The sequence below is a fragment of the Balaenoptera acutorostrata genome, chromosome X (assembly GCF_949987535.1).
Source record: "Balaenoptera acutorostrata chromosome X, mBalAcu1.1, whole genome shotgun sequence".
Lineage (NCBI taxonomy): Eukaryota > Metazoa > Chordata > Mammalia > Artiodactyla > Balaenopteridae > Balaenoptera > Balaenoptera acutorostrata.
Window position 1 is genome coordinate 6,345,605 of NC_080085.1, and position 10,213 is coordinate 6,355,817.

At 52.3% G+C, this 10,213-nt stretch overlaps 1 protein-coding gene across 1 annotated transcript in view; it reads right to left on the bottom strand.

Annotated features, from left to right (window-relative positions):
- The window catches only part of ANOS1 (anosmin 1), a 192,358-nt gene extending 183,903 nt beyond the window's left edge, over positions 1-8,455 (bottom strand). Inside the window, exon 1 of the mRNA XM_057537945.1 lies at positions 8,129-8,455. Within this exon, the coding sequence (XP_057393928.1) occupies positions 8,129-8,326 (198 nt within the window). The 5' untranslated portion in view covers positions 8,327-8,455. The remainder of the gene's footprint in view (positions 1-8,128) is intronic.
- Positions 8,456-10,213: the final 1,758 nt, after the last annotated feature.

Consider the following 10,213-nt stretch of genomic DNA (forward strand, 5'->3'; position numbering starts at 1 on the left):
TTGGCGGATTCACCCAACTGCTGACCGGCAGAACCAGAACACACAGAGCGCCAACTATACATATTTTTTCACAGAGCCAATGAAGGAGCACGCTGTGCTTATGTCTTAGGATCAAGATTTGAAACTTTTTACTGAAATCATTGGGAGAGATAAACTAAATTCAAATAACAGAAGACATACCGACTCTTACGTGCTTCCTCATCTAGAAGGATTCTTTTTTTAATTTGTATAAACTCTCACTTTTTTTTTTTAAAGGGAATGGTGGATTACAAAACAGAAACAGACTCACAGACATAGAAAACAAACTTATGGTTACCAAAGGGGAAAGGAGGGGGAGGGAAAAATTAGGAGTTTGGGATTAACATGTACACACTACTATACAGTATATAAAACAGATCATCACCAAGGACCTGCTGTAGAGCACAGGGAACTCTACTCAATGTTCTGTAATAACCTATATGGGAAAAGAATCTGAAAAAGAATGGATATATGTATATGTATAACTGATTCACTTGGCTGTACACCTGAAACTACACAACACTGTATATCAACTATACGTCAATGTAAAATAAAAATTAAGTTAAAAAAATAAACAATAAAAAACCAACAAAGGGGATAGTGGGGAAAGTCTGAGCTGAGAGTTGTGAAGGCTGGGTTATAACTTTACTTCTACTATCTATTATCTGTATGTGCTTGAATGAATCATTCCTATAAGCATCAAGCTGTCTAATCTGCTAAACAAAAGGGCTGAATCAGATGAGGTATCTGAAGGTAGGTGTCTGAGGTTGGGTTTCCTGGAAGCTGAGGCTGAAAGGGGTCTTTCTGTGAATGTGATGTATCAGGGGGGAAGCTCTCAGTGGAAGGGGAGGGAAGGATGCAGGAGGAGCTGAGTAGGGATGTGATCTCGGCTAGAGCCCTGATAAGCCTGGCCCCCGGCAATGCTTTGGAACATAAATTGCACCGGAGTTGATCCCAGCAGAGGGCTGGCCTCCTGTATCTCCCAGCAGCGAGCCAATGGCTATGATCTGCCCTCATCAGGGAAGGAGGGTACACTGCCCTGCTGGCAAGATGGTGCCCAGGGGCTAAAGGTTAGTCTCTCTGGGGGAGCAGCTGTAAGCTATTAGCTGCCGATCCAGGAGCCAGGGAGCTGGTGGGGTGAGGGACAGAAAGTCACCAACAGCGTCTCCTGAGAAGGAATAGGTGTCTATGACCCATTTCCAATATTCAGAGAATCCAAAACAAATTACACATTCTCCTAAGATAGATGGTACAAAAATAACTAAAATGTCAAGAATGTCAGTTTTATCAGTCTACTGTGGTAATGTGGGCGACCTCACGCTGATCTGAAGTTTGAAGGAGTTATGGATATCTTTGATTAATGTGAAGAGGAAAAACTAGGTCATACTTAATAAAGGCCATATGTTGACAGACAACATACTTCCAAAATATGGAGTGCAGGGTGAGTGGAAATGTTGAAAGGTGGCTGGCTTCAGCACTCGAAAGGACTTGGAGCTCAGACACTGCACCAACAGTATGAGTTATGGGGTAATCTGACAAAGCATTCCAACAGGGCGTTTGCTATTTTCCCCAGTACTATTGTTCATATAAAAAATGTCTCTCAATAATACACATACGCTTCACTGATCATTGTCTCAAGCCCAACCCTCAAAATCGTGTAAGAATCAGATTTCCGGAAGGCAATAGCAAGTCACACGTAGGAACTTCTCCATTTCTGAGTGAATACAAGCAGTGCCCACTGACACTTTGATAAGTTTCTTTACCTAGCCTGAAAGTTTTATGCCCATTTGCCGAAACATACCCAGGTAGGTTATACAGTGAAATCTGATCAATCTATTTCAAAAAAATGTAAAAAAATGATAAGTTAGGAGGCTATTAAGGTGGGAATGCTTAAACCAACAACATTAACTTTAACTTTTAAATGTAGGTCTCCAAACATACATACATGTATGTATTTTATTAATATAATATATTGAAATATATAAAAATATATACTATACTCGATATATAAACATATATAGATATATAAATATAAATATATTTCCCCTCTAATAGTACAGTGCACAAAGAAATAAATAAGTCGGTATTTTCTAATGTGTTTTCTTAATGTTCTGTAATAGTCACAATAAGATACACTTGTAAATCACGGTTCAAGGAGAAATGCTGTATTAAAAACATGAAAATTTGCCATGAATAACCTAATGTTTAGTTTGGGTCAAATTCAGAAATTCTTAGAAACACAGCCAGAGATCCAGTGACCCAGACCAAGAAATATAAAGGTCAAACTTGAGGATGGACTCTCTTCCCAGAGACTTTCTAGCATATAACTTCAATCTCACGGCAGGCCAAACGGACACACCACAGCTGAGTGTATTCACCACAAAATCGCTCCTCCAAAAATCTGCGAGCCTGGGGCAGATTTGTGGCTGCTAAAGGTTTCTGATGCGCTAATTGTTTGTTTACTTTTTCTGAGAGGAGAGGCTAGTCCTCTAAGCAGAATGAGCTAATCACCAGCTTAGTTCTCTCTTTTGCCAAAACAAACAGCTTCCAATTACTGCTAGAAAAAAGCCTCTGATCTCTAATCAGCTACCTAAACGAGTCTATCAGCAGTAGCTTGGAGAGTGAATAATGTCCCATTAAGCTGGAATCTCTTAACACTAATAAAATTCTAGAGCCCTAGGACCAAGGCTGCCAGCAACCTGCTACTTATCTTCCAACAAGATTCCACCCACTTTTCCCAAAATTTTCAGGTCCCAAAATCTGGCAAAGAAATAGACGCACTCTTCCTATTTTATCACACGCGGGCTACTCTTTTTCCTCAAGCCCCATTCTACTGATCCTCCTTTGAGAAAACTCGGGCAGAGAAAGAGCAGGTTGCAGGTCTGCTAATATTTAGTGCAAGGACTCTATCGGTAAGGCTGAGACTCAGCTCCATCACTGCCGTGACGAGCAGAACCTAGCGAGACAGGCTGGGTCTCCGCCCTGAAGGTCCCAGCGAGCGCAGAAGAGGAGGCCACTCTCAAGTTAAATGAGAGTCACCCACAAAGAGACACAGCTTATTTCAGGCACATTGTCTCTGTTTTCCCTCTTCTTTAATCTTCCAGTGAGGTTGAGAAAACAAGGGCACAGCAGGTTATTCCCAAGTGAGCATTGTACCCTTGAACACGATGGACAGAATATGAAGAACCACCAGGACAAGTGGGCTTAACCTACCTCTTCCAAGGGTTAAAAAACCCAAACCAGGGCTTCCCTGGTGGCGCAGTGGTTGAGAATCTGCCTGCCAATGCAGGGGACACGGGTTCGAGCCCTGGTCTGGGAAGATCCCACATGCCGTGGAGCAACTAGGCCCGTGCGCCACAATTACTGAGCCTGCGCGTCTGGAGCCTGTGCTCCGCAACAAGAGAGGCCGCAATGGTGAGAGGCCCGCGCACCGTGATGAAGAGTGGCCCCCGCTTGCCGCAACTGGAGAAAGCCCTCGCACAGAAACGAAGACCCAACACAGAAATAAATACATACATACATACATACATACATACATACATACATACACACCAAACCAGGGCCAGCTTCAGGGACAAATGACCAGTGCACGTGGCCCACGCTCAGAAGGGGCCGTGCACCTGAGGGGTAATGTGCCGAGACCACCACACAGAGATCCTCAATGATCTTACCTTGGAGTGTGCGCTTCGTGTGTGCAGTCTGGTGGGCTACAGGAGCATGTTCTGGAGGCGCCGGCAGGCACGCTGCTGCCTCTCACCGCCCCCTCCTCCCCAGGCAAGATTCTCGGCTGCCCACTCCCTGGCCCACCGGAACCCCAACCCTCCCAGCCTCCCCCTCCTCACCCCCAAATCACGGTCACACCCTACCCTCTGCAGGGACCTGAGAGTGACCACAGGGAGGGTCAGGGCGGCGCATGCGTGCGGTGATGTGTCCCGGAATTCAGTGGTAGCTGTCCCCGTCCCATGCTGGGACCATCAGACTGTGTTTGGTGGATGGCCAGCCAGAGTCCAAGACTCCACGGGAACAAGCCTATTGCCCGTCCCTAATTCAGGTAGCTAACTGCATCTGGCAAGCAGATCTAAGTACACCTGGGGGCTGACCATCTGCTACGGGTTGAGCAGTAGGAGGGGGAGACCCCTGGCTCAGGTTCCTGAGGACCCAGCTAGAACAAAGTGCAATGCGTTGGTCCCACAGCTGGCAGAACAGGGCACTGGGCAAGTGCCGTGCCCGAGCAGGCGTATGCGCTCGCCAGACCCTTGGTACCCACGACGGTCTACACACGTCCTGCAAGATCCCCTTGTGGGGCACCCACTGGGCACACCCTACACAGGGCACTTTGGGGGTCCTCGCTTCCTCCTTCCCACCTTCCTGAGTCTGGTCCCCACTTTTCCCTCCAGGGATGGACCAGGAAATCAAAACTGTGCACTGCTGGTGATTCCACATATAAGTGAAATGCTCTGATGTTTGCGTGTAACGCTGGCACTGCACAAGAGAAAGGTGAACAGTGAAATCCATGCGAAATGACTTCATGTTTAAATTATGCTTTACCGAGAACAGCATTGGATAGCAAATTCCAAGAGAGAAGGGTCACAGAAGAAAGAACAAGTTTTATATTTTAGTTCCTTCGACAACACTTCTTGCTCTCTGAATAATGGACGGCATGTTTCCATTTGGCGCTGGGGCCTGAGAAAAAGGCAGCCAGTTCTGAAGTAAGTTAAACCACTAATCAATAAAATCCTAGAGATAAGAACAAACCCCAAACCTGTAGCTGTCCTTGCTGGGAACCCAGGTCCCCCGTCTATTAGCGTCTCAGCATCTCGGGTCCTTATCAGTTCTAGGAGGACACCAACGGTACCTTCTTTGTATGACGGTTGTGGGGATGAAATGAGACAGACTTGTAAGACCCCCAGAACAGTGACCCCTTTATTACCATCGCTTTCATTATCCCCAACAGGTTTTATGATCTCCACCTTGCTGGGCAGGTGTCCTACGGGGCACACGAGAGGCTGGAAGTTCAGGAAGGTGATCTTCCCCAAGCTACATATCTGCCAAGTGGCAAAGCCTGACGCAGAGCCCATCTGCCCGGCTCCAGAGCCCACCTCCCTGCTCCTTACCCCACAGCTGCATTCACTGAGGAAAGGACGCCCTTCCCAACTGCCTCCGTTGCCAGGCTTTTAGCCACGTGCACGCATGATACGTGTGAACCTGAAATGGCAACGTGCCAAATGCCCTGCGCACGGCATCGTGGAGCCGGGTACTGATAACCTGTGAGATGCCAGCCGTTACTGCTTTCCACAATGAGAGGCAGCCCTCAGTGGGGAAATCAATGATTCAGTTCAGAATCCGTCTCCCTTGCAGTATGAAATCCTAAGCTCCTTCAGGTCGGGGACCGTGGGCAGATCGTTCAGGATACAGATGCTCCGGTATCCCCATCACCACCCCCACTTCCAGGCATCAGTATTGAGTCCCCTGTGCCGTCAGGCAAGGTTGACAGCCACATGAGTGACAGGTGAAGCCGATCCAGCCCCACACATGTGGAGGCACGCGTGCGCCCCATCCACCTCCAGCCTCGAGCTGCAAGGCTGGGAGGCACTGGAGAGCGTGCGGAATTGGGGCGGAGACGTTTGGACCCCAGCCTCCTCTGCAGGCCTGCTAGCCCAGGTCACTGGCCCTGGCAGCCCCTTCAAAGGAGGCCGGGAACTGAGCAGGAGAAGCTGGGAACCGGCACCTGCTCCAGAAACAGCCTTCTGCTACGGTTTATTTGCGCAAGTGGGTGGGGTGACCCTGAGAGAAGGGGCTCTTCCGACCCCTTCCGCCAGCCCAGCCTCTCCGGCCCGCTAATACATCCCACGTGCAGCGTAATGAGCTGCCCGCAGGCTGATCCCTCCACATCCTTCCAATTATTTAAGAAGGGGGAGGGGCAGGGAAGCTTGACGCTTTATAAGCAGTGTGTGCTTCTGTCTTCTCAAATCTTAAGAACGCTTAATCCCTGCAATTTAGATAAATCAGATAGGCATTACCAGGTTAGGGTTAAACCTCCAAGAATGGCTTTGCAATTGATTGCAAAAACAGCAGTTATTAAGTCCTAACTGGGTAATTTGCAGCTTATTTCACCCAGCTAATTAAAATGTAATCAGGATTGTCTGGCAATGTGTATTCTGTCAGCAGTTTTTCTTCCGAAGGGGAATCATGCCAAGAGACCACAAGAAAAGCCTTTCACAGGAATTGGCTTGATCTAAACTGCTTCTTTAGCCGCTGAAACTGTAAAACAAATAAGTTACAGCAACTGACAATTCAATTAAAATAAAGAAAGAAGAAAGAAAGGAAGGGAAGAAGAAAAAGAAAAGATACTCTTTCTCCCTGGGAACAGGCTGCCGTTTTGTTTTGTTTTCTGTTGTCGTTTACACAGTAGCGCGGCATCTCCTCAGGAGAGTGAGTGAGCGCAGGGCCGGCGGTTTGGAAACCAGGTGGCTGGGGAGGGGCCCTCTCCAGGATGTCGGCGTAATTTCAGCGCACGAGACCACACTCCCTTTTCCCTCTCCCTGAAGACCCACGAGGACAGCAGAGCGCGCCGAGTTCTCTGACACCCACCGGATGTCGCTTCTTTGAGAACATAGAGAAGCACGCACTCAGGCGCACGCAAACTTCGCCAGCTGGTACACTCTCTGAAGATCCCAACTTTTACTTCTCCTTGTGCCATTCGGCGCCAGGTTTCATGAGTTCTCAAGCCAGAATGAACATGGCTTCAGACTTCGGAGATTCGTCCCCAACTCCACGGTCATTACGATGGCCTCCCGTCGCAGGTTAGTCCCCGGGGCCTCTGGGAAGGCCCATTTATCCCGCCCGAGTGGAAGAGACGCCCAGTTTATTTCTCAAGGGCAGAGAGCTCGGCTTAGAACCCCACCCAGGAGCCCCGGTCTCCTTCTGGCCTCCGCAGTTTTCCCTGCGGCGAGAAGTCGGAACTTTGGAACAGGTGAGCAACTAAGGAGAGAGACGAAGAGGCGAGGGCGAGAACCACGGCAAACGAGAGGAATTCGGTTATCTGCGTGAATGGTTTCAGAGTGCGCGCACTCGGGTCAGCTGGGGAAGGCAGCTGTGAGACGCGCCTCGGTCGGGGCCGGGAGCGGTTCCCGTGCGCCCACCCTCAGCCAGTGTCCCTGAGCAAGTCCCGCGGGGGTCCTCCCCTCTGTGGCGCCCTCCCTTCCCCCCCGCCCCAGGATCCCGGCCATCCACAGCACCAAGCATGCCGTTCTCTGAACCTTCTACACACCCAACACCCACACTCCCACAAGCTCTCCTACCCTCAAGCCGACAGAACCTATGAGGGCTGGGGGCGATACTGGCCCCCGGGAGTCCGCTCAGAGCATCCAAACACGGCGCCTCCAAGTCCCGAATCCCCTGCATCCCTTCCCTTACTCTCCACGCCATTCGTTGGCGAGACCTAGAAGCTCTGGAGCTCCGAATCGGGGCGCGCACAGCTACCATCACCACCGCCTCCCCGAGCCCCAACACAAACGCGCTGGAACGCACGACTTGGCCCAAGTGCCCCGCCCGGGGCTCGAAGGGTGGGCCGCGAGCTCTCGGCCCGCCGAGTGCGAAAGCAAAGCTCGAAAGAGACAAAAGTGTCCGCCCGCGGGCACCTGCGGGGCCGGGGCTCGTCGCGCGGGTCCCCGGGCGCAGCGGTGCGCGCCTCCCGGCCTCGCTCGCTGTGCCCGCCGCGCCGAGGGCCCGGAGCGCCCCGGAGTTTGCGGGACTCGCCACCAGCCCGCAGTCCCGCGCCGAAGTCCCGGGCAACTAACAAACCCACACTCCCACCCTTGGAAGCCACAAAACTGCTCTCCCTTCCCAAAGAAACCGCCTTTCGTTTCCCCCTCGGAAGAAGGGAGTCAGGTAAAGACGCCGCAGGCTTCTTTTCCCTTTCGGGAGCAGGAAGGGGGCTGGAAAAGAGGGTTCGCGCACCCAGATTGTAAAATCCGGGCGGAGGGAAAGCCGGATCTGCCGGCTGAGCTGGGCGAGAAGTTTGGGCGGTGAGGCTGGGAGGCGCGCGCCCCGTGCGCACCCGCCGCGGCCCGCAGCGCCGGGGAGGACCCGGGCGGGCAGCGGTTCGTACCTGGAAGTGCTGGAAGAAGGCGGAGATGCGCGTGATCTGCAGGCTGAGGCACCTGGAGGCGCAGCGGGCGCGCTGGACGCTCCCGGCCGACAGCGACTCGTCCAGCCGCCGGGCGGCCGTCGCGCCGGAGCCGGCGGCCAGGCATCCCCCGGAGGCCGCCAGCCAGAGGCAGAGGGTCAGGGGCGCCCCGGGCACCATGGCTGCGGGTCGGGGGCGCGGGCGCCGGGCGCTGGCCGAGGCTCCCAGCTCCGCGCCGGGGCCGCACTGCCGGGAACCTCGCAGCCGCCGCAACTCCGCTGGAAAGTTCAATCATTCAACTCCGGCCCCGCGCCCTCCCTGCCAAGGCCCTCCCCGCTCTGCCTCCAGGGGTGGGGTGAGGGTGACAGGCGGCCGCGCCATTGGCTGGAAGGGAAGTGAGTGACGGGGGGCGGGCGGAGGGCCGTGGGCAGGTCTGAGGGGCAGCGAGCCGGGAGCTCCACCGCAGGGGGATGCCGGCCGAGCGCCGCCGTGCGCCCCTCTCCAGGTGGTCCGCTCCCGCGCAGGTTCCCCCACGGTCCGCTTGCGCTCCTTCCTGCCCCACCTCCCCCTCGCCATCCAGGTGAACGTCAGGTGCGAGCAAGCCCGGGCCTGGATGTGAGGCGCTGCCTCGGGCAGCAGGGCCTCGGGACCCACAAGGGCATGGGAACAGGCTAAGGAAGGACGGAGCGCCCCTACGTTGTGGGCTTTCTCCCCGGTTCCTACCCTGAACTCAGCTCCGCTCACGCTTTCGCTTACCTGAATTTCCCTTTTCCCGAGGAGCGGAAAAGAGCTAAGTGACAGAACTGTGATGGGTGTAACAAGGCGAGACAGCGGCCAGGCAGGGACGTTTGACTGACACGTCCCTCCTCCTCCCTCACTCGTTCCTTCTTTCTTTCCTTCATTCCCTTCCTCTCTTCCTTCCTTCTTCCCCCTCTTCTTCCTCCCTCCATTCAGACCTTCCTCCAATCCTTTCCTTCCCTCCTTCCCATTATCCCGTGGAAACCGATGTGAGTGGGCAGCCAGGAACATTTGTTACATAGACCCACACCCCTAGTTTCCTCAGGTGTGTGTTGTTCTAGTAAGCACTACCCGCCCAGCCTGAGTGACTTATTCAAGACAAACCTTTCCTACACTCTTCTCCTTGTCTTTGCCCCAAGTCTTTTGATTTGGCCTTTTTAGCAGCAAAATTACTGCCCTGTCCCCTCTTGTACTCTCTTCCAATGCTCTTTCACCACACGCGTTCTCCATCCCCAGCTAGGGCCCCACCAGAGGAAGAGACGCTGCAGCATCTATGCTACACCACCCCTAACAAAGCTCTGTCCTGCCCTGAGCTCCACTGGGAAGTGACTGTGCTCCAGCCCCCTGCCGGTAGGAGAGCCTACTGAGGGCTGGGACATGAGGAAGGCTGTGCTCCAAACTTGGGGATATTTATGGAACGCAACAGAGTCCGAAAGACTCATGCACACTCACTCGGATGCGGGACAACTGACCGATACTCCCATGAACTGACACTGCCACATTCTCATACAGAACTGCACTCGCACATTCCAAAACGCAGTATCTCCCTAAATACACCACTAAGCGTAGCTGGAGCGTCTAGATGCACGCAACCTGCTCAAAGATACCGCGCAAAGCTGGAGTCTTCTTCCCATAGAGCCCATGGCTTTTTCCAACCTCCAATCCTGTCCCCCTAAAATTCTGCAGATTTTCCACTCTGAGATTTTGAGATGTTCCTGTTCAATGGTAACGAGAACCATCTGCAGTTATCCTATTATACCCACGTTTCTTTTACATCATCTTACATGTATATTTCTTCATATAGTTTAAATCAGCAAGGCCAATACAATTAATTGCTTAGCGTGTTTCCCAGTGAGTTTTAAAAACCAGAGTTGTTTTGTTCAAAAGGTTCTGTAGGCAGAGCTGGCCTGATGGGTGTGTGACCTTAGAAGGATCCATACCTTGTTTAATGTTCTTCTGTCACAACCTTGATGTTAATTTTCAACACCGTCCTCCGAATTTTCATTTCGCCCTAGGTCCCACGAATTACATAGCCGGCGGCACCTGTAG